At 39.8% G+C, this 25,323-nt stretch overlaps 1 protein-coding gene across 1 annotated transcript in view; it reads left to right on the forward strand.

Annotated features, from left to right (window-relative positions):
- Window positions 1–25,323, forward strand: part of NID1 (nidogen 1) — an 80,657-nt gene that overhangs the window by 21,923 nt on the left and 33,411 nt on the right. Inside the window, exons 6-12 of the mRNA XM_026649668.1 lie at window positions 3,109–3,360; window positions 6,797–6,997; window positions 7,812–8,057; window positions 9,344–9,487; window positions 12,403–12,531; window positions 19,723–19,866; window positions 20,648–20,770. Coding sequence (XP_026505453.1) covers window positions 3,109–3,360; window positions 6,797–6,997; window positions 7,812–8,057; window positions 9,344–9,487; window positions 12,403–12,531; window positions 19,723–19,866; window positions 20,648–20,770 — 1,239 coding nt within the window. The remainder of the gene's footprint in view (window positions 1–3,108; window positions 3,361–6,796; window positions 6,998–7,811; window positions 8,058–9,343; window positions 9,488–12,402; window positions 12,532–19,722; window positions 19,867–20,647; window positions 20,771–25,323) is intronic.

Here is a 25,323-nt window from a genome sequence, read left to right on the forward strand (position 1 = left end):
CCCCCCCCGGTCTCTTGACTGCCCCCTCCAAAACCTCCCTGCCCCTTCTCCGACCCCCTGGCCCCCTTGTTGTTGGCCTTCGCCTAACGTCTCTGTGAACTTGCTCAGGAACGGCCTGAGCCGTTCGTCCCAGCACGCTGGGCAGCAGGAGCTGGGGAGGAGCTCCAGACTGCCGGAGGCGATCTGCGAATGCAGGGAGGGAGGGAGTGATCTTTGCTGCAGGGGAGAGGAGGAGGGGCTCTCTCTGGCTGTCGGAGCCCCATGTAAGTGGCACCATCCGGCCGGCTGCCCTGCTCTGCATGGGGGGGGGAAGTCCGGACATTTACAGATTCCCCCCGGACGCTATTTTTAGCTCAAAAAGCCGGACATGTCCGGGGGAATCCGGACGAATGGTAACCCTATGATCAAGAAGTCTCGCTTTCCTAATCTACAGTAAAGTGTTGTATCTTACTACAAGAAGTCGCACTGCGTTCCTTGGGAACATTCTTGAGACTTTATTTGACTGACACAGATGAGGCTAACGGTACTGCACTGAGGTTCTCTCTCTCATCCTGCTGGCTACAGAGTGTAGGCTCTCAGTAATGATGAGGCATTCCTCTTTTATGGGGTATTGCAATGCGCAATGCTCCATAGTAGAAGCCTTTTTGAAAAACATTCACCCCACTAACATGAATGCTGACGCTGAATGCAAGATTGGTCCAAAATGGATGGAAGTTACCCTTCCTAATATTTATTGCTTGGAAAAGTACCTTTTTCCATATATTTATGGGGTGAAGAAAATATGTAAATGGCTGTCTGGAACATATGTTCACCGGAATAAACAATTAACAACCCAGTGCCCTCAGTGTCTAGTCTAGTTCTCTTTTCTCCCTCCCTTCCCCCCCTCTCTTTCTATGTAAACAGGAAGCAGACAAACTGGGAAGTGTTGGAGGTCTGTAAATTTCACATATAAGCAAATGGGAATACTGCAGCCCACTTCCTAAAATTTAATGAGTATTTTTCAGGAAAATTAGCTACTTTAGGTACTATACATTTAGGAAACCAAGGATTTGTTTGTTTGTAGAACTCTTGTGACTACACGCTGGACAGCTTTGTTATCAAAGCTTTTATTTTACAGTTGACAACTTAACACATCATTTGTTAAAATGGGCTGCCACAGCTGAGGGCACCCAGCTTCTGTGAGCCAGACACATCACAGCACACACAAAGCTTCCACATTACTCAACAGTTTCTCCAGACTTCAGCAGTCTAGCACAGAGGCTAGAATAACCTGTTATATTTGACACCTTAATCACTACAAACCAGTGTTAGTATCTGAATTTTTAGTTTATGGGGCTTTGTGTGGAGAAAAATAATTGAAGGCTGCTTGGGCACCCTCAGTCCCAAAGCATAAATTGAAGGCAGTGGGCAGGTCACTTTTTACTATTGCAGCCAAGATGATACTTTGAATAATACAGTGAAAAAAATGAACTGAATGCTTTAAAACGTCTCCATTTTTAAATGGAGATAAATATAAGAAATTACACAAGCTTTTCAGCCATGCTTGCTAGGACAACTGAACATCTAAAGGAAAACTAGACATTGGTTACTCTTTGAAAAGTTCAGGGATGTTTTAGATCCAGGGTTCTGGTTTGGCCCATCTCTAGAAATAAACTTCTTTAAAAGTGCACAATCTGACTTATTACTGGAGTCAAAGTATGACTCCTGTTACTCTGACTTTTTCAGCTCCTATAGCAAAGATCTAAGCTGCTTGATTTTGTTGGATCTATATTTAAACATTGTGCTTGTGTGAGATCCAAAAAGGAATTTCTTATGTATACACTTGTAATCCTAGTGACTCAATCTATACATGCATTTCGACTGTTAAGTATCTGACTAAAAGCTTTCCTTGCTTTCCTGTTTTTACAAAATGCAAAAATTGCACTTAACTCGGTGTTAGTTACAAATTTAAACCAATCCAGAGTAAGGAAAATAGAAGATCTGAAACTAATGTAACTTAGTGCATGTACTTTATACATTAGAAAATACCACAGCACCCTAAATACTAATCCAGAATACTATCTCTGTGCAGCACTAGTGACTAATTGTGTATGACAGAATTTTGAGGAAAGTTGAGATATGAAAAATGTGGGACTATAATGGTACTCAGTGTAACCTTAAATACAGTGAAGCCTGTCGTGACCACAATAGGGACCATAAAAAAAATCTTGGTTGCTTAATGGAAGTAAACTTCAAATAAGGAGGAGCAAATCTGTACTCTGTAGCTCTGAAGATACTTTAGGGCAGCGGTTTTCAACCTTTTTTTCTGGGGACTGAGTTGAAGAAAATTGTTGATGCCCAAGACCCAGCAGAGCTGGGGATGAGAGGTTTGGGGCATGGGAGGGGCTCAGGGCTGGGGCAGAGGGTTGGGGTGCAGGGGTGAGGGCTGTGGGGTGGGGCCAGGAATGGGGGGTTCAGGGTGTGGGAAGGGGTTCTGGGCTGGGGCAGGGGGTCAGGGCTCTGGGGCTGGGGGTTCAGGCTCTGGGGTGGGGCCAGGGATGAGCGGTTTGGGGTGCAGGAGGGGCTCTGGGTTTGGAGGGGGCTCAGGGCTGGGGCAGGAGTTTGGGGTGCGGGAGGGGGTCAGGGCTCTGAGCTGGGGGTGCAGCTCTGGGGTGGGGCCAGGGATAAACTTTGAAAAACACTGCTTTAGGGCAGACTCTGAAGGCAGGAATTTATATAATTAGGGGGTTTACTGTATGGCATTCAGGTTTTTCTGTATAGCATTCACTACTTGCAGATGCTATAACAAAACAGCTTGTTTATTCAGCTATCTATTCCTGGAAAAAATGAAAAAGGACAAGATCTAATTATTGTAACTCTACCCACTCTCTCTTTTTCATAGCAATGAAACCATAATTGCCTATGCAAATTTACACCTCATTTGTAGGTGGCTTGTATGTCTATCTCTGTGAGCATCTGTCTCTTGCCATGCATGTTGACACTAATTTTCTACTTTCTGTTTGCACAAAATTGATACACTGATTAGAAAACATAGAATTAACACACTGTTCAGAGCTGTTTTTACTTTGTGAAATTCTTTACCTTACATTGGTGTTTTTGATTGACCAGGTTCTCCTCAGCGAGTGAATGGGAAAGTGAAAGGGAAAATCTTTGTAGGAAGTAACCCAGTTCCAGTTGTATTTGAGAACACTGACCTCCATTCTTACGTTGTGATGAACCATGGGCGAGCATACACTGCTATCAGCACTATTCCAGAGGTGCTGGGATATTCTCTGCTTCCTCTTGCTTCTGTTGGAGGTATCATAGGATGGATGTTTGCTGTGGAGCAGCAAGGATATAGAAATGGATTCAGTATTACAGGTAACTTTTTTTAAATTAGAACTTGTTTAAAAGGCTGCTTTATACTTTTTTTGTGGCTTGAGGCAAGATAACTGTTAAACTAGAATACTTCGAAGTAAATTATTAGAAAGATGCAGAAGCTCCTTGTTTCCTGACTAGTATTGGTTGGTTGGTGCTAGATCAAAACTTCAGCCCATTTCTCCTGCTGATATAATAAAGATATCTGGAATTTTTACTTTACACTAGGCACAAATGCCTAGTAATCAGAAATCCTGAGCACTGAGTCAAAGTGGATTAGCCAGTTCCCATTCAATGAATTGATGTTATCAGGAAGCAGGTGACCTATTTTGGGAGGCCTGGGTATACAGCACCTCTGAAAATTGGTCTGAGTGTGTTAACAGACTACAGTTTTCAGTTGCACTTTTTATTTTATTTTTTTAGGTAAAAATTGATGGAATTTGAAATCAGCACTTGACACAGAGGCATGAGCCAGGGTCCTTTCTTTTTCTTACTTCACATTGTTGGGAGTTTTCTAAATATCTCACATTTTACTCTGAATTCACCAACTTGTACAGATGCAGCAACTTTTCAGTTTAGAACTCATACTATGTATAGATGCAAATTCCTAGATAACTGAAAATCATGTCACTTAGCAAGACAAGGTGGGTGAGGTCTCGGGCCCCCCGGGGGGCCGTGAGCGGGTTTCAGGGGATCCATCAAAATAAACCAGTGAGCAGGGCCAACGTTAAACTCACTGGGGCCCAGGGGCAGAAAGCTGAAGCCTGAGCCCCGCCTCCCGGGGCAGAAGCCGAAGCCTGAGCAACTTAGCTTTGCAGGGGCCCTTTGTGGCGTGGGACCCCAGGCAGTTGCCCTGCTTGCTAGCCGCTAATGCTAGCCCTGGCTTTTAATCTACTGGATATGCAGAAAAACAGTTGTTGTGGTGCAGGTGGGCCGTGGAGTTTTTATAGCAGGTTGGGGGGGCCTCAGAAAGAAAAAGGTTGAGAACCCCTGTTTTATTGGACCAACTTCTGTTGGTGAGAGTGACAAGCTTTCGAACTTACACAGAGCTCTTCTTCAGGTTTGGAAATTCCAGATAAAAAGATATTACCTCACCCACCCTGCCTCTCTAATATCCTGAGACCAACATGGCTACAACAACACAATCACGTCACTTGAAAGATAAATTTCCCTAGATTTGCATCTTTAATCTGTTCCTTCTGAATACATCTGGCTATTTGGCAGTTGTGTAAATAGTCATAAAAATGTAAATGGGTCTTAATTCAATAAATCACAACTGTTGCAAAGCGTGGAGAATCTTTCAGCATAAGGAAACCTTTATACTACAGAACTAGCATAAAAAGACGCTCCTCCCCACTAAATAGTAAAGACTTAAATCTGTAGGGTCATTTTGAAATTATACTAGTACACAAATTTATAAAATTTAAAATGCTAATGAAACCAATGGGTCTTGTTGTGTCCTGGTATGGCAACAAAGCTGGCCTTGAGACACTTGAAAGAAGCAGCCAACATGCAACAAGGTAGAAAGGAAACACCCTCAAATGAAAGTTTGCTATAAATATTTTGGTGTCTTCAAAAATTCAGTATTTACATTTGTTCCTTTGCAACAGCTGCTGCCTGCTGACACTGCATAAAATGTGGTGAGATTTTTGTTTATGATACCACATGAAAAGAGTCCTGAGCTTTCTCAGACTACACACTTTTGCTGATGTTTAATATTATCTTAGTCTATCAGTGTGCTATGGGGAGGCTCTCCTTCTAATGACAGGAGAATTAGAGCCAGAGGACCTGTTCCTGAGAGGTGCTGAGCACCTGCAACTGAAATGTTTGGTCGTAGCCACTTCAAGTCTCTTGGTAGTTATCCCTAAATGGGGAAACCTGTTTTTTCCCCTCTGATTACTGTAAAATCATTTTGGGGCATATTTATTGCCTTGTATATAGGAATCTTTTAAATAAGGCACCGAACAAGGTATATGATAACACGTAGGGTGGGATTTTCAAAACTCCCAAAGTCTTTTAGGAATACAAGTCCCACTGAATTTCAGTACGAATTGTGCTTCTAAGTGAGTTTGGGATTTTTGAAAATTCCACCTTTAAACAAAAATACAACAAAATGAGGTGAAAGCAGAATTCGAGCCTTAAAGGTGAACTTTTTACCTGCCAAGACTGGAGTACAAGAATCTGTGTTTTCTCCTACAACAGCAAAAGACTTTCAACCCAGATTCTCTGCTGTGCTCAGCTTTTACTTGGCACAAAAAGGATGTGGGGTTACTGGGGAGCCAGTTACAGCACCCTGATTATCGGGGTATAGCTGTGCAGAGTCACCATGTAGGTTAGATATTTCAGTTGCTTATAGTCCCAAATGAACCATATGCTAGCTGTGTCCTGGCTAAGCCCCCAACTTGTACCTCTGTGCTGGGCTGGCTATACATCCACTGATAGCTAAAAGGTCCCCATGCTGGGGGTATTCTCAGCTAGATGGATCTGGCTGCTTTTGAGCACTGCAAAGAAGAGGCCAGAATGCAATGAAAATCTGGCCCTATGAATACCTAAAACATATTAGGCTTTAGGTGCTAACGATAGCATCAGGGGAAATGCTGCAGGGGAAATGCTGAACCTTCAACTGCAATTTTGGCAGGCAAGTGAGAAATTCACTGATTTTTGTTAAAATTCCTATACATTTCAGAAATATTTTTGTAATTCAAGGCTATATATAACTAGAGATGGGCCTGAATTTCTGGGTTGATTCAAATTCTACCACTCAGACCCATCTGTGAGTATAATCTGATTTAGAAGTTTATGCATCTTTTTTTATTTGATGCTTTACAGTTCTGTGGTACAAATTTTGTCAGCCTCATCAGTATGTTAATTGAATATAGAATTTTGGTTTTGGTTTTTTGGTTTTTGTGTATTTATTTATTTATTTATTTATTTATTGACTTCCTGGAAGCTAGTTCAGGAATTTATAATGTACATTTCAATTTTTTTTTAATTTGGGACCAGAAATGTTCTGTCTGTTTAAAATCAGAGTGTTCTCTTAATAGAGATATTTTCTCTAAAGAATAAAACCACTTTTCAACTATAACACACACGATAAGACTTACTATTGTATATTTTGGCTCTGCCTCAACTCTTCTGTTGATCTAAAACCTTCTCTTCTGCCTTATTTGCAGTTCAAGATGTTTAGTACTTAAAAGTCTGGGTTCTTTTACTATACTCAGTGATAGTGTGTCAATGGCAATTTCTAGAACTATAATTTTTCCTTTATATGGAAAAAAAAGGTGAACTATTAGAAGATCTTGCATAATAGCTTGGAGAAAATATTTGCTTTTTTTGTTTGTTTGTTTGTGTTTTTTGTTTTTGTTTTGAAGGGTTGTGGGCAATGGTTTGACTAGATGGATTCAAACTTAGTCATGGTTTGCCTAATCTTGATTTCTAGGTGGTGAATTTACACGGCAAGCTGAAGTTACCTTCCTTGGCAGTAATGAGAAGCTGGTTATCAAGCAAAAGTTCAGTGGAATCGATGAACATGGTCATCTTACAATCAGCACGGAAATGGAGGGCAAAGTACCCGAGATCCCATTTGGTGCATCAGTACACATAGAACCATACAATGAGCTCTATCACTCTTCTAGTTCTGGTAAGAAGCAACATGAATTAATGGAGGTGATTATCAAGCATATTCCTCAGAAGAGAAAATAAGGTTCATACCTGTTTTCAGTGTAGAGTTTACTACCATATACTTGTTCTTTGGCTCTTTGGAACGACTCAATGAGAACGTTGTAATAACCTTTATCTCTGAAAATTGCATGTTCTTGGTCTCTTGTGAGGTTTAATTTTTTTTTATTAATTATGTGGTGTCAAAAAATGCTGGATTGACAACTCTAGAGACACTGAAGGGGCCTTTCTTTTATCTACAAAACTGATGCAATGTAGACAGCAGCAGTGGAGATTTCCTGCATTGCTTACTAATGTTTCAGTTCTGATCTACATGGCTCAAGAGGAGAGGGTAATTTGGTTTTTCAGCTTATTCAGTCCTTGGTCTCTTTTCTAAGACTACCATTAACTGTGCCTATTGCTGTGAGGTTTTTTGCAATGTGCACAATGCTCCACTAGGAACTGGACTGAGACCTATGTGTCAGTTTACATAGGTCACTGACCAGTTATCTGGTAGTAACAACCATCTGTCACTGTGACTTGGGCAGGATTTGCTAAATTATGTTTAGATAAATATTTAGCACATTGTTTGAAACGCTGATACATGAAAACAAAAGACAGGCCAAATCAAGTGAAATTTCCTCCCTTTGAATAGAAAAACATGGCAGTGCTTTATAGCTGCTTGTCTGTAAAATTCTGTTTAATACAATCCTGCCTTTGATCCATGTCTGCAGATGGAAATGGGCTTTGGACTCTCCCTTTCCTCTCTTATCCATGTGGTATTTATTGTATTTCAGTGATCACATCATCTTCTACCAGGGAGTACACAGTGACAGAACCCGAACGAGATGGGATTGCTCCCTCCTACACTGTAGCCTACCAGTGGCGACAGACCATCTCATTCGACGAATGCATTCACGATGACTCACATCATGCTATTTCTGCCACACAGCAGCTATCAGTAGACAGTGTCTTTGTCCTGTATAATAGGGACGAACAAATTCTGCGATATGCTATGAGCAACTCAATTGGCCCAGTCAGTGGTACGTATAATGGTAATTCTTCAATTCCTCTTTTGGGACTTGGATTGTGGGAGACAAGCTCCTTTATATTTGACTTTGCATTAGCTGGATGTTAATGAAATAGATTATATAGCTGCGTTACTTACCTGGAATTCAAAATGCCTATGGACCTTTTTTTTAAAAGGTCCAAAAATACCTCTTGTAAATTGAGCATCCAATTCCTATTGAATTTCCGTGGGATTTGAGTGCCTAACTCCTAGGCTACTTAGAAAATACCAGTTTGAATCTTTTCCTTACTAATACATCCATGGAGAATTTTCATTTACCTCATGTACATTTACCTTTTAAACGAATAACAGTTCTGTCATCAATGAATCCCTGTTTATACTGTATTGGAAGCACAAACCCACTGCTGCAAAAAACAACCCAGTACTAGAATGAATCATGTGCCATTAAATAGAAGTTAGTTTCTATGAGACATCTTTCAGCCATCATAGCATTTCATTTCTAGATGATGTGCAATAGCCAATTATATAAAATGTTTTATTAGAGTGAAATGATAAACTTGTTTGTGTGTGTTGAGTATTTTTTTATTAATTTTGTTTTTGTTTAAATCTGAAACTTATTTTAAAGGATTTTTGTGCAAAGGTTGATAAGTCTGGGCAACCTTAATGACAAGTTAGCGAAGTTCTTTTTTGCAGGAATTAAATTAGGTGTGAGTGAAGGAACAATTTAAAAATGCAAACCAAGTGAGTACAGAAAGGAGTATGTTAGTTTTTGACAGCAAGGATACAGGTAGAAATAAGGCATCCCTAGCTACTGAAAAAAACCATCCCAACCCAAACAAAACAATCTTCTTTAGCGACTCAAGAGACTGGAAGGTAACTGCACAAGTGATTTGACTTAACCTTGCTTTTTAATTGTGTATATAATTTGCTGTGGGCTTTTCTGCGTAAAAGTGTCATCAGTATTGTTTTTATAATTTACCTTTATAAAAGTTCTTGGGAAGAACTTGTGCTGTCATATTTGAGGTAAAAGGCATGATTGATGGTTGACCAGCATCTCAACTGTAGGAACCGCTCTCCCTGATGAGTCCAACTGGCACAGAACTGGCCCTCACACATACTGCAGGTGTAAGCAATCTCCCCTCAGTCTCTGCCTCAGTCCTCATGCTGCTGCAGGGATGGATTCAGACTTTAAACTTCCCTTTAAATAAGGACAGTAAGAGACTAATGTTTGTCAGATAGTTACATTTAACTTGGCCTCATTTTAGCATCTTCAGTGGCTAATACAATCTCTTTTAACAGATGGTTCTGCTGATATCAGCCGGAATCCTTGCTACACTGGTACCCATGGTTGTGACACCAATGCAGTATGTCGTCCAGGAACAGGAAATCAGTTCTCCTGTGAATGCTCTGTAGGCTTCCGTGGAGATGGACGTGTTTGTTATGGTATGAGAAACATTTATGCATCAGAATAATGGCTTGTGTAGATTCTGCTTGTCATCGATGGAATATATTAACCCTCAGTACGACCCTTTTGGCCTGGACTATTAAAACATGCCTTGAAAATCTTGCTATTGGAATATGGTTCTCTAAAGCTTTCTGAGGCAGGAATTCTTTCACTATATGTTTTGTACAGTGCCTAGCACAAAGAACCCTAAAGCTAATTGGAGCTTGAGTGCTATCATAGTATAAAAAATAATATTAAATATTTAAAGAAGTTTTTGCTTTTTTTCCACTATGAATTTATTCCACTAATAAATTCATAGTGGGAAAAAAAGCAAAAACTTCTTTAAATATTTAATATTATTTGTTTATACTATGATAGCACTCAAGCTCCAATTAGCTTTAGGGTTCTTTGTGCTAGGCATTGTACGAATAAATTCATAGTCGGGGAAGAAGACCGTTCAAAATAATTACACACATTCTTTCCTTGGTGAGCTAGTGCATATATTAGAACTTTGTAATGTCTGTCAGAAATTTTGTAATATTTTTGCCTTTCAAAATCCAGAACGTTTTTTTCTCTGCTACCAATCCTACCTACACAGCATATTCCTAAAAGGACTGCTATTTTCTGCTCACAGACTACCTATAACAAATGTTACTATGGCCTTGATTAAAGCAGTTGATATTGAAATCAATAGCAATCTTTCCACTGTCTTCAAAAGACCCAATAAAATTCAATCTCAGTTAGTAATGGATTCCAATTTGAAGATTTGTGTGAAGACCAAGTGCAATTTTACAATTTATAGCACAGTTTGCCCCAGTCCACAGAGTCTGGCCATACTGTGTTTATAATATGGTTGAGACACAATGGAGTTAATTAATCATTGTTAAATTCATTTGTTTTGGCTGTCTAGTCTGAATCTGTATTCCTCTTGGTTTACTGGATCCCCTTATGCCATCTCAGCTGTTGCTGACTGGAAAAACTTAGACCAATAGCCAATGCTGTGAAAGCTTTTCTAGATTAAAAGTGCTGCTCTGTATATATGTTAATACTCCACAGGGTTGCTTTGCTTTTTTCAGATTTTATTGTGAAGCAACCTCAATTTAACTGCTTATAAAAGAAGAGGGAGCAGTTTTAATGAACTGTTTAAAACCTAACACCCCCCAGCTGTGTCTCCACAAAGTCTTATTAAGAATCCTGGATGAGAGCACTGAACTCTTTGTACATGTAAAACACTAGTTTATGCATGTCTTGGGCTATGCAATGGATATAACTAGTAGTACATTATTTAGAAAAGGACATAGCTGTGGTACCTCAAATACTGCTTGTAATAAAGTGTAGATAAATATTTATTTTCAATGTACTATCCAAAATCTTTGCAACTGTCCTGATCTTTTTTTTGAAGCCCAGGGCAGCCTCTATAAACAAAGGATAATGAAAAGAGGAGAGGAAAAATCATCACAAAGGTCTTTGGGTTACCCTTGCTTTTCGGCTCTGATAACATTTTCACTTCCAGAGACTATTAAATGTATAATTATTATGTAATTTTAAAAGTGTACCTCTCCTCCTTTTAGTTAATAATTGAATATAGTTGTTTCGTTAGAGCTGAGAGCTCATGTAAAATGATTGTACTCCTACCTACTACCATAGAACCTGTATTTTGTTAGAGCACTCTAATTAATTTTGTAGAATGGGTAAAAAATTGGAACCTAAAGCCTAGTTTCAAATAGCCAGTTGCACTATCTTAGTATGTTTGGAAAAAATAGAAGCCATTGGAACCATCTTTTCAAGACTGGACTCTAAATGGAAGCAGTTCTAAAAAGAAGTCTGTTCTTCTCAGTTGTGTGGCATTCCTGTTGTCTAAAATGGCACGTCTTAAGTATTTCACAGGACTCTGCAGTTTAATGTATGACTTACAGAGTAATAGCTATTTTATACTGGGTAACTTCTCAGTGTAAAATATGTTATTAGTCTGACAAAGCTAAACTGTGATAATGTGGTGTTTTGTTTGACACTCTCTCTCTCTCTCATAATTTAGTCCCTCCTACATATCCTAGGTCACATTAGAAATTCCATAGATGCCTACACTAGCTCCTCCTAGCTGGAGATCTATAAAACCTGATCATATAAAGCTTGGAATGCATGACTTACAGTTAAAGTTATGAATCAATATCACATCTGTACAGGTCCTCCACTTGTTACATTTAGTTAAACTATAGTTGGTAGCTGCTATATGGCACAATTTAATAAAATATTAGTCCATTTTATTTTCTGAATGAATGTGTGATCTCTGACAATTACATTCAGTAAATTATTATGCATTAGTGTAGTTCTCCACAAGTAACAAGCCTCCAGCATAATCAGTATCAGAGGGGTAATCGTGTTAGTCTGGATCTGTAAAAGCAGCAAAGAGTCCTGTGGCACCTTATAGACTAACAGACGTATTGGAGCATGAGCTTTCGTGGGTGAATACCCACTTATTCACCCACGAAACCTCATGCTCCAATACGTCTGTTAGTCTATAAGGTGCCACAGGACTCTTTGCAGCATAATCAGTGATGCTCATGCTGTACATAGCACATATATGAACAACAAAAGATATCATTTATTTTAAAATCTAACTTAAAGTTACAGCAGCAATTGTTGGTTGAATCCATATTGTATAATAATGATACACTTTACTGCTATAGCTTTGTGCAATCATGTCATCTTAGGAAAGGAACCTTTATTGGCCTGTGGAAAGTTCTTAAATGTCTCTGGAAATGTTAAAGAATAGCAACACAACTGGTGTATGGTTTTTTAGATTAGTTTTATTAATCTATTTATTTATTTATTAGTAGTTGCATGATGCCCTTGTTTCCAGGATCCACATTGTTCACTCCTTTGTAATAACTAGAATCTTTATAACACTCTCCAGACGTTGATGAGTGCTCAGAGCAACCGACAGTCTGTGGCAGCAATGCAGTCTGTAATAACCAGCCAGGAACTTTCCGATGTGAGTGTGTTGATGGCTATCGGTTTTCAGATGATGGACGGACTTGTGTGGGTGAGTTTAGTTCCAGATTTTCTTAAATCATGTACTAGCAGGTTTTGGGCAATGTGGACCGTTACATAGAGCACAGACGTGGGAGTCAGGTTTCATGGGTTCTGTTTCTGTTTCTGCCACTGTCTTGCTGTTACTTTGGGAAAGTCACTTAAAGGTGACCTTCAAAGAATTTTTATAACATTAGGTGTGTGTCCTGTTTTCACAGTTTAAAGAGCTTTTTAGTACACACTGCTTTTTCCTTGTGAAGGTACACTGTAATCAAGCCACCTCTCAATCATCTTTTTGATAAGCTAAACAGATTGAGCTCTCTAAGTCACTAGAAGGCATTTTCTCTAGCCCTTGAATAATTTTTGTCTCTTTCCTACAACCTTTCCAATTTTTAAACATACTCTTTAAAATATGGACAGCAGAACTGTATGCAGTATTCCAGTATCAGACTCACCAATGCTGTAGACAAAAATAAAATCTCCTTCCACTACCCTGTTTATACATCCAAGGATTGCAGTAGACTTCAAAAAAGCAGACTTTAACAACTCAGAACTAATAGGAAAGGTCCCATACATAGAAAGAAAATCTAAGAGAAAAAGGGATTCAGGAGAGCAAGCAGTTTCTCAAGAAGACAGTATTAAAGGCACAACGGCAAACTATCCCAATGCAAAGAAAAAATAATAAATAAAAAAGAGGCCATTATGGATGCATTAGGATCTCTTGAATGACCTGAAAGTCAAAGAGAATCCTACCCAAAAAATGGAAACATGGACAAATTGTGAAGGATGAGTACAAAAGAATAGCCCAAGCATGTAGGGACAAAATCTGAAAGACTAAGGCACTAAATGAATTACACCTAGCAAGGGACATAAAAGGCAATAAAAAGAGGCTTATAGAGCCCTGTACATCAGGAGCAATAGAAAGATGAAGGAAAATGTAGGTCCACTATGTAGCAGGGAAGGAGAGTGCATAACAAATGATATTAAGAAGGCTGAGGTGTTTAATGCTTAATTTACGTTTAAAAAAAATTGAGAACAGATACTTAACATTAATATTAACAAGTGGGAAGGAACACCAGCCAGCATAGGGAAAGAACAGGTGAAAGAATATTTAGATAAGCTAGATGTATTCAAATTAGCAGGGCCTGATGAAATTCACCCTAGGGTACATAAGGAATTAGCTGAAGCAATCTCAGAACCATGAGTGATTTATTATCAAAGACTTATGGAGGATGGGTGAGGTCCCAGAGGACTGGAAAAGGACAAAAATAGAACCTGCGTTTAAAAAAGGGAACAAAGAGGACCTGGCAAGTTATAGACCAGTTAACTTAACTTTTTGATACCTGGAAAGATATTGGAACAAATAATTAAATAATCAATTTTGTAAGCACCAAAAGGATAATAAGGTGATTAAATAAATAAATTTGTCAGGAACAAATCATGCCAAACCAACCTAGTTACCTTCTTTGACAGGTTTACTGGTCTAGTGGATGTGGGGGAAGCCATCAACATCATTTAACATGATTTAGTAAAGCTTTTAATGTCCCAAATGACATTCTCCTAAGCAAATGAGGGAAATGTGGTATAAATGAGATTACTATAAAATGGGTGCACACAGCAGCGTATTATCGCCTAGGCCGACAAGGCCTAGGTCTAGGCCGGCAAATTTGCAGGGGCGGCAAATTTATAATAGCAGCATTTTTGTAATCGCGGCATCAGTGACGCCGCGATTCTACCAATCATAGCGCATATTGAAACCACCAATGACAGCGTGACGCCATTTAGTAAACATACTTACGAGAATCCTAAACATTAATAATATGATCGGAAGGAAGAAATTAAGTGATTCTCAGTTAAAAAAAAAAACTATACAAAAGAAAGAAAGGGAAAATGAAATGACAGCAAAAATGCGCAAAATAGGTTCCTTTGTTGTATCAGTTAGTGCCGACAGAAAAGACAGTGAGACAGAAAAAATAGTTGAAAGTAGTAGTAAAGTAAAAAGTGAAAATATTGGTGTTGATATTGAAAATATTGATGTTTAATAAGTTCATATGGGGTCGGGGTGACAAAATCATTAATCCGCCACTGGGTGCACAACTATACTCAGAGTAGTTGTCAATGTTTCACTGTCACTCTAGAAGGACATATCTAGTGAGGTCTTGCAGGGGTCAGTCCTGCATCCAGTACTAGTCAATATTTTCATTAATGATTTGGATAATGGAATAGAGAATGTGCTTATAAAATTTGCAGGTGACACCAAGCTGGGAGGGGTTGCAAGCACTTTGGAGGACAGGCTTAGAAATCAAAACCACCTTGACAAATTGGAGAATTGGTCTGAAATCAACAAGATGACATTCAGTAAAGAAAAGTCCAAAGTACTACACTTGCCAAGGAAAAATCAAATGCAGAAAATGGGGGATAGCTATGTAAGCAGTACAGTAGAAAAGGATCTGGAGGATGTAGTGGATCACAGACTGAATATGAGTAAGGCCTTTTGTTTTCAATTTTCATTTTTTAAATTTCCAGGTTTTATCAGGTTTGATTAAAAAAAATTAAAAACAGGAGAAAATTTATAAAAAAACTAAAATGAAGGGCAGGGGGAGGCAAGGAATGGAGGAGTGCCTGGTTGGGAGTGTCCTCTGCGTGTCCATGTTAAATGTAATCAGTTCATGATCACTGGTCCCTAGCAACCACCAACTACTAGTCCAATGAATAATTCATCTTTATCCATCATGATGAGGTCCAAAACAGAGCTACCACATGTTGGATGCAGTATCTTTTTATGTTAGAAAATTATCATCTATGACTTTTAGAAAGACTGATGCTTTACTAGTACAATTCTCAGCTAAGTTTTCTTGAAGGCTGAATATAAATCTAAACAAACGTGATTTTAAAATTGGCTGTCTTCAGATCTCAGCTCTTTCATACTTGCCTGTTACTTTCAGCTGTGGATTCCAAATGTAATTGGCGTTCATAGTTGTAAAGGGGGAAAATTTAAAATGAACAGTTACTAACATGCCATCTGATTTCACAATGTCTTCAAATTTAAGGCAGGTCAGTCTTAACTCCAGTTTTAAACTGTCCCATTGTGTTGCTCCCATTTCTGAGCATAGGCTGACAAACTTTTTGCTTGCTGTTTCTGAGAGCTGGACTGCATTGTTGGGGTCCTGAAGTGAGCTGGCTGCAGCAGGGTTGCCCGAACAGGAGGGGCCAGGGGGCCATGGTCCCTCTCACTTTTTACCTTCTGTAAGGGCGAGCGACCCGGGGGTGGGGGGAAATGGGTGGAGAGGAGCGAGCGGGGGTCGGGGGCGGGGGGAGAAGAGGCAGCGCCAGAGTGGGGCCTCAGGGGAACGGGTGGTGCAAGGGCAGGGCTAGGGGAAAAGGGGCGGCACGGGGGATGGGGCCATGGTTCGGGCGCCGTCAGCCCCCCAACTTTTATGGACCTTCTGCTGCTCCTGGACTGCAGTCCATGTGGGGAGCATGGAATAGGGAGTCCACATTCTTTGAGTAGGACCCAAATACCAATGTTCAAGAGGCCCACCTTTTACCCTTGTATTATGCCATTTATGAAACTACATTTCAACACTGTTGGAAATTCCTTCTGACTTGAGACTAGAAAAGACAATTCTTCCACACCTTTTCTTCCAAAAAGGAATCTACAGGTGGAAAGACGGAGACTTCAGCTTTTTTGCTCTCTTATATTTTAGTCCAGATAAGGGTCTGTCTTCAGCTTGGTGTCATTCTATGTAACTCTCAGATTTATCATTTGGGTAATATAATGTGCTGTTTAGAACCAGTCCCTACTAATGCTTTTGTGGATCAGTGCTGTGTGTAGGTTGGGAGTCTTGAAGTTCCTATTGTAACTGCAGAGTATTGGAGGGGAGGAAACCATGCTAAATCCCTGCTTAAAAAGAAATCTAAGCCTCTAGGGTTTTGAGGAAATGTTATTGTTAGTTGTGTAATGTCAGGTGGCCTGTGAAAGCTTTAAATAAGTAACTTTATTGGCTCTGCCAAGTAACTTTTTATTAAATATTTCCTTTCTTACATATTTGGTTGTTTCAACATCTGCTTGGTGGAAACCTGAATTTAAGAATATATAGTCAGGCGTTTCCTACTCTGGGCAAGTACAGGCTCACACAATTTTTTTTTCTTACTCCCTCTCAGGCTTTTGCATTTACAGAAGTTCAACTTTTATAGTAGCTGGCTAAGTCTGAGGGTGCTTGTACAGAATGCGTGTTTAAAGTGAATTTCTTTGTGCGCAGATTAATTTCCCATGTGGAATTTTCATCCTGTTTAATATTATATAGATTCTTTAAGGGGTTGGATGCCTTGCCTTGGAGAAATTTAAAAACCCCAGGAGTTTAAAAATCAAAAGACACACTGAAAAAGAAATCATGCAACTTGTATAAAAATTTATGACACTCTTTTTGGACAGTCTTGTGAATATTGAATGATTTTAAAGGGAAAGTGTGCCACCCCGTTCGCACCTCCTTTTGTGTGTGCCCCTTCAGTTTGATAATTCACGTGAAAGACAGGGTAGGGTCAGGTTGTGGAAGAGTTAATACTGGATCCTGGAAGGGGAATTTGACTCTTACCCTATCTCAGGGTGGAGGAGGAGAGGGAAAGGTGTGGAAGGACAATTAATCTTTTCTTCCTTCTCCCCACTAGTCTCCCTTTTGTCACTTCAGCCTGAAACACTTTTTCCTTCCAGGCCCTGTTCTGCCAGCCCCCATATAGATTGCGTCTACATTGCACACCAGTGCTGGCAGCGTGAGGGGTACATGTAGCTACATGCCACAGTGAAAAGCAAGCTGCCTCCACACTGCAGTGTGTAGCTTCCTCTGTCAGTGAAAGGCTTTGATGGGGGGAGGCAGCGGAGAAAGACTTCAGTAGCTCCCTAATGCCAGAGGCTTTCACTGTGATGAGGAAAGGCTCTGGAAGGAGGGATTTACTGAAACCTTTTCCCCCACTGCCCAAGACTTTTCCCTGTGGCAGAGGACGGCTCCTGCAGCTGGGAGGCAGGGAAGGCACTGCTTGGGCTGTAGAGAGCCATGTAGAATATATGCCTGGGGACATACACACAGGCTTCAGGCACATCTTTTAAGCAGTGCCTCACAGCCTATGCTGCTATTTGTACCCAGGCAAAGAGGGCTACCCAGGTGTGTACTCTACATATCACTGTAAGAAGTGTGTAATGCGGATGTACCTATAAAGTTCATCTTCGTGGCACTTCCGGTGACCAGCTCTGGCCAAATTCATCCCTGACATAATTCCATTGATCCCCAGTTTGGCCCTTTCTTTCTAGCAGAGGCATTGCAAAGATACACTCTGCAGTGTATAGGGCTGGAAGGAAAATGGAGAGTACTTCGCTGATGAAAACAAATCCAGTGGCTCTCTTCTTCCCTTCTCTCCAGGGATGGGGAGTCAGCACTCTGCAAATCTAAGCACCAGAGTGGGTGTCTGTTGCCTTCTTTTGTGCTTCTTCAACTTGCTCTCTCAAGGCAGTTCTCTTACTCAGCTTTAGCTCTTTCATAGTGCTTGTATTAAGTGCAAGTGGCATGAAACTCCCAAAATCTTGTGACCTATGAGCATGTCAAGGTTACTGGAGTTGTCTCCATTTGTATTGAATATTTAGGTTAGTTGCTGTGTAATATGTTTTTCCATTGACGATGAAGCTGTTAATATGGTGATGGGCATAGGCTGTTGATCAGAAGCTGTTGATTCCATCAGAGGTGGAGAAAAGGATTGTAAATGGGTGCTGTGCTCAGATTGTGGGCTGCAGGTTAGGAGGGCTTTTTGGATATACATCCCAGAGTATAAAATAGGTGTGCGTGTGGCTCTGCTAAAACTTACTTTCATAGAGAAACAAATCTAAATGATCCCAACTTTGTCAGTGATTTTCTACCAGGGTTTTCCATGTGGAAAAGAAGAGATAGTGACTCTCATCATAGATCTTGCTGTGACAGCAGCTTTTGCTGTTAGCATTATAATCTACATCAGTGGTTCTCAAAGTCGGGCCGCTGCTTGTTCAGGGAAAGCCCCTGGCGGGCCAGGCTGGTTTGTTTAACTCCCGCTTCCGCAGGTTCGGCCAATCACGGCTCCCACTGGCCGCGGTTCGCCGCCCCAGGCCAATGGGGGCTGCAGGAAGCGGCACGGGCCGAGGGATGTGCTGGCCGCCCTTCCCGCAGCCCCCATTGGCCTGGAGCAGCGAACCGCGGCCAGTGGGAGCCACGATCGGCCGAACCTGTGGACGCGACAGGTAAACAAACCGGCCCGGCCCACCAGGGGCTTTCTCTGAACAAGCGGCGGACCGGCTTTGAGAACCACTGATCTACATGTCTGTACTGCTGAGAGAGAAGTAATCCAGACCTGCTCTCCAGTCATCCTGTCCCTCCTAGAAAAGAGCCCATGAAGGGGTAGCTCTCGGTGAGCACTCATGCACCAGCAGTTAGAATGCTGCTGTGGCTGCACGTGTTGCAGATTCAAATATTTTTGGGGATTTCAACATTTATTTTAATTCTTTTTTGCCTCTTCCCCTTCTCTTAGACACAACAAGTGGGAGTGGGGAGTTCTGGAGAGTGATAGAAGTAGTGTTGGGCATGGAATAGCCATTGTTACTGTAGGAAATGTGATAGCAGACACAGCTGTAAGTAGATTGTGTGATAGCTGCTGCAGTTAGCCAAAACTTCTCCCCATTAATCTACAAATGTATTTGGCTCCTACTGAGTCACAGCTCCCATCTGTTGCCAAGTTACAACTATCCTGGGGTAGTTTAGTGGGATACTGAATTATTCCCAGTGTGTTCGACTGATAGTTCAGCCAACATGTTGATAGGCCTATACAAGGTTATTTTCCTGACATTTTGTCAACCACTACTTGATTAATTACAAAAAGGAAAAATCTTTTGGATGCTAGGATTTGTGTGTGTGACTTCTCTGTTGCATAGTGCAATACATTTTTGGCCGAAACCTGCAAGGTGCTGAGTAGAATGAAGCCCTTCATTTGTAAAATGGCCTTGTCCTGCGAGGTACATAGTGTAAGTAAGTACAGACAGATAAATAAAACAAAAGTTCCTTTGTTTCATTTATACCTTTGAAAAATTGCTTTTCTTTCTCTGAAATGTATCTTTAGCTGCAGATTAAGTAGAGGGAAAATTAAATGTGTAAAATCTTGTTTTTAATTTTGTGTTTATCTAAACTTACAGCTGTTGAACATGTTATAAACCATTGTGCGATGGGCACACACAACTGTGATATTCCTCAGCGTGCCCAATGTGTGGATGTTGATGGCTCTTCTTACATCTGCACATGTCTAGATGGCTTCTCTGGAGATGGACGCTCCTGTGTAGGTGCGTAACGCCATTTATTTATTTAGAACAGTTTTGCTGATTATTATATATGCTAGTGAGCCAGTTGATACCTGCCTTGGTTTATTTCCCCCCTCATTTGTAACCCAGGTTGATAAGTTGATAAGTAGCCTGGCTCTGATGGGAGAGTTGCAATAATTTTAAACAGTTATTAGTTTATGGTCACCTAAACAAAACAGGTCAGATCCTCAGTTGGTGTAAATCAATGTAGAGCAATGCCCGTTTATATCAGTTGAGGATGTGGCCCACCATGCCTGGCACACTGAATTTGTAATAGTAACATGCTTTTTTTCACATTGCTTGGACTACAGGGCAGTGGTGGCTTCCCATAATTGTATGCACTGGAACCTTTGCCAGCCAAATCCTAACCATTTTATAGGGTCCACCAATCTATAGATCTGTTGCTTCATAAATCCAGATTTTTTTTTTAATAATGTGGGTAGGTAACTGTGTTAGTAAACTGTCAACAATGCTTTTTCTTAGAATTTTCTGTATAAATTTTGCGTGCTTTACCTCTAGAAAGCAAATCCTAACCTAGATATGGGGGTAAAACTTTCAAAAGCAACAAAGTGGCATAGGAGCTGAAGTTCCATTGAAAGTCAGTGGAATTTAGCATCCTAGGTGTTAGTCACTTTAAAAAATGAGACCTCCGCTCCTAAGCCACTTTGACACCTTAAAAGAATCCAAAACAAACAACTTAACTGTGATCTATAAGCTATTGTATATCATGAGAAATTATCTGGCCTGATCTTCTGTTTTACAGATGTAGATGAATGTCGTCAGAACCGCTGTCATCCAGATGCTTTCTGCTACAACATTCCTGGGTCTTTCAGTTGCCAGTGTAAGGCAGGTTATCGTGGGGATGGTTTCCAGTGTGTGTTAGGAGGTAAAGTTTTACAGTTCTTCAATTTGGGACTAGAAATAAAGCTCAGGAATCAGAGGACAAACATTTAATCTATTTCGTCGCTAGAACAAACTCTCCTGTTTCTAGGGTCTTCATCTTTATTACCATTTCCCCCCTTTAAGCTGCACCAAGTTGGCAAATATAGCTATCAATCTGTCTTGTGCAAAAAAAAAAATATTAGTAGCCTTATTGTTTTAATGTAATATTTAATTTGTCCAGGCATTCTGAGACTCCCAAGTGTATTCAGAGCCAGATTTTCTAAAGGTCAAATAAATAGGGCTGTATGTAGTGGGTTGATACCACAATTGTGTATACACAAGGCCAATTAGGCATTTAACTGGCTATTTGGTCATACAAACCTAGCAATGGTGTTCAAATTCAGCATGCCATTGCATTCACACTTTAGTGTGCAATCTTTGTCTCCTAAGGTGTTGAAAATCAAGCCCTAATGTTAATATGATTCAGTAGTGTCTTCACTTTTTTTCAAAGGAGCCCACCTCCATATTTTTCTGGGTTCCCCCTCTCCCCACCTCCTCATTGGTTGCATACTTAAAATTATGACCTTTCAAATAGGTCTTATAGGCTCTTGGTGTCTGGTCCCTCGTCCCTGTTTTCACTTGATTTAAAGTAGATATCTGTGGGAGTATTCATTGTATTATCTTTCAACTGATGCAGTGTGTTATGAAGGGGAAGGAGGAACACATGTTCACTCCTTCTGCAGTAAACAGGGCAAGATCTAAGTGATTCTAGTCCCTATTTAGGGAAGTCAGTGTTTTGACATAACGGTGGGTATAACCTGTTCTGAAAAGGGATCTGTCTGTCTGAACAAAACAAACCTACTCTCTTTTTTTGTTAGGGTAATAGCTCTCTATCCATTCTATTTTTCTTTAAAGTTATTTAACCAGATGTTTCGGCTACTAGAATTATTCCTGTCCTTATGAGGCATTTATGTGTAATTTGCAATACTTGTTTTCTTTCACATATGTCAAAATTAATACAGCTAATGAGGAAAAAAGAATTATTCCTGCCCAATGCCCTATGGGTATTAACAACTTTTATTCAGATGAGACAAGCTATCCAGTAGGTATATTAACATGTTGCACTGTTACTGCGTGGCTCTTAGGTTGCATAAGTGGAGGAAACAGGCATATGGGTTTCAGATTTGTTACTGTAACTGGTATCGCATTAATTCTATAAATAGTTTGTCACATTTCATTTAAATTACATTACAAACCTTTTCAGACATTTTACAATAAAAATGCTGCATATGGAGAGTAGTTACTAGAAAATGGCAGTTCCGATAAAATAAGAACTGACCCAAACACGAACCAAAAATTTGCCAAACTTTTCTTAAGATTTGAAATTGTAGACAACTTTTTTTCCCTCATCTCTTCTTTTCACATTCCAAACAGAAGTGTTGAAATGACTATGAGAACCATTCTTCCTGTTCTTGGGTCTAGAACTTGAGCTTGTGTAAATCCATGTAGCTCCACTGGCTTTGTTTAGTCTACACCAGTTTATACTACTGGACAATCTGGCCCAAAACGTTGAACATGACAGACCCAAGAGTTTCAGATGAACATACTTGGGTAGTTAATCAAATCTCTAAGTCATTTGAAGCTTGCCTCTTATTAGTACTGAACGTTTTTGAAAGAATGGTTCTTTCTATTTATACATTTCTGTAGTACAGCACAAAGCAAAGTGTCAAAATATTTATGCAATTGACAGAATATGATTTTTTTAGAGCCCTCAACTTTTCAAAGCTTGCCCAAATGTGTACTTACATGACATACTATATTATGGCTGAAGCTTAATTTTTAGGGGGTCTTCCCCCTATATTTCCTAGTTGCCCTAAAAGTCAAAACTTTAGAACTGAATGCTTAATGTCTCATCACTAAGGCAAAAGAGGCATTTGCAGCACACTGGTAACAAGCTGTTGTGTGGTGGTGGTATTTTATGTTTGTGGATCATATTTATCTAACTCATCCTTAACAGCACATATGGTATGTCAAATCATCCAATATTTGTAGACTTTTCTGTACTAACTAGACTCACTGGAGCAGATTGAAGCCAGATTTGCAGCATTAATTCTGAAGCTCTAGCTTTTGTCACCTTTTAAGCCAATGTTTCAGTATTCTTTTAACTTAGTTTTCATGTATGAATACCTATGTGTATAGATGGAAAGTTATATAGTGTTTCTCGCCTCATTAAGTATTTCTCAAACTAACCTGAAGATGAGAATGGAGTTCTTGCCAGAGAAGGAACTTGTAGGTAATTTGAAACCAAATTGAAATTTAACGATTCTAAATTTTTCTGAGTCACAGATGTAGAAATATTGCTTTGACATCTGTTGCATCCCCTTTGTTACAGCAGAACCAATGGTTTAGTATATTGAAGCTGGCAAATTAATGTTATGCAGAAAGCCTAGTTTTAAGAATATATTGAATTTTGTCTGACTATATATATAATGACATGTTTTCACTGTTCAAAGTATAGTATTTACTGCATAAAACAAAGGTCTACTAAACCTTTAAGTTTAAATTTATTATGGTTAATACAAAGTGACTTTTAGTGTATAGTAGTAGCTTCATAATATTTTTACTGCTATGTAGGATGACTTATACTGTATTTCTTTATGGAATTTGCCTAAATGCTTTTAAAAATCTGGTCCCAAGTGCCTAGTACTCCAGCTGCACCTTAAATCTGCTGAGTTTAATACCCTATTTGTTTGGCTGGTCACCATAATTTTTTTTTAGTCCTGTACCTTACTTGACCTTCCACTTTCAAGGTAAAATATCTTGCTGTGTATGGATCTATCCTAAAACAGTGTTAGTTGTAATATAATAGCTGGTAGAGTTTTTAGTATCCAGTGTTTTTAGGGCTGAGAATCTACTAGGGTTCATTAAACTTTTTATGTGTCTGGTTTTTTTTCTTATGACTTCTGCTATGAATTAGGGACATACCTAAACCACCAGCATCAAATTAGTTCAGTGCATAAAGTTTGATTACAAAAACTGCTTGGTAGGTAAGGAGCTTATCCTTTGCTGGTGAATTAAGTCTGATTGGAATACAGTAGAACTCTACTACTTCTCACTTCACTAAGGGCTGGTCTACATTAGGGGGAAGGATCAATCTAAGATACGCAACTTCAGCTACGAGAATAGCGTAGCTGAAGTCGACGTATCTTAGATCAATTTACCTCGCGTCCTCACGGCGCGGGATTGACGGCCGCGGCTCCCCCGTCGACTCCGCTTCCGCCTCTTGCTCTGGTGGAGTTCCGGAGTCGATGGGGAGCACGTTCGGGGATTGATTTATCACGTCTAGACGAGACATGATAAATTGATCCCCGATAGATCGATTACTACCCGCCGATCCGGCGGGTAGTGAAGACGTACCCTAAGCTGCAACACTGGTAATTCTCACAAAAAACTTGTGGTTACTCCACTCTTCAACAGAAGGGTAGTAGCAGATGCTATAGAGAGGCTTCATATCGCTAAAACTTAATTACTTTTATAAATATACTATGATATGTTTAATAGTTATGAAGCTTTATCAATAATTAAAACCAAAATATACTTGTTAAAAGTAGTTCAAGTACATTTTCTGATTTATTTTTATAACTGTGCTTTATTCACTTTATTGGCTGACTTTTAATATGTGGTGCTCCACAGTGGATCTCCCAGTTGGAGTATTTTAGTGAGGATCTACTGTATTCAAATTTACTATCTATCCAGGCTTTTTCCCTCCTATTTCTTCCATATCAAGGTGAGATCTCATTGACCTAAACTAATTCACTAATACACCTCTGCCCCGATACAACGCTGTCCTCGGGAGCCAAAAAATCTTACCGCGTTATAGGTGAAACCGCGTTATATCGAACTTGCTTTGATCCACCGGAGTACGCAGCCCCGCCCCCCCGGAGCGCTGCTTTACCGTGTTATATCCGAATTCGTGTTATATCGGGTCGCGTTATATCGGGGTAGAGGTGTGTCTCTCCAGGTAGCTATCAGCTTGGAGATTTTCATTCAATTAATTGCTCAGTCCTTGCTACATATAGTCTTCCCAGCAGCTTATACAACTGGCTGCTGCTGAAATGGGCCTCTTGAAACAATTAAACTGACAAGTAGAGATGGGCCCAAGCCACGAAGTTTGGACTTAGAGCTGAACTTTACTAATAAGCATCAAGATTTCAGTTTTAAGAACGGTAGAGTCAGAACTAAGCATCTGTTGAATCTAATAGACAAAATGCTGCTTTATGCAGCCTTTATTCTCATTGGTACAAAATTAATCTTGAACACTGGGTTCCATACAATGAGTAACAATCTGTTTTATGCATTTTCTTTTTCTTTTTCTCAGAAGTAGTTGTTGGAAATTGTCTGGAATTTCACATTCATTCCAAACTTAGCCACCTTGTTAATGAAAGAGTTGATGTGAGCAGTGACATTCCAGCAGCTATTAAGAATGTCTGAACTTCATTATTTCCTCACGCTTCATTTTTTCAGTTCAAAAAGAAACAGATGTCTGAGCCCTCCCAC

This window comes from Terrapene carolina, unplaced genomic scaffold, assembly GCF_002925995.2.
Source record: "Terrapene carolina triunguis isolate 2854851 unplaced genomic scaffold, T_m_triunguis-2.0 Scaffold85, whole genome shotgun sequence".
Lineage (NCBI taxonomy): Eukaryota > Metazoa > Chordata > Testudines > Emydidae > Terrapene > Terrapene triunguis.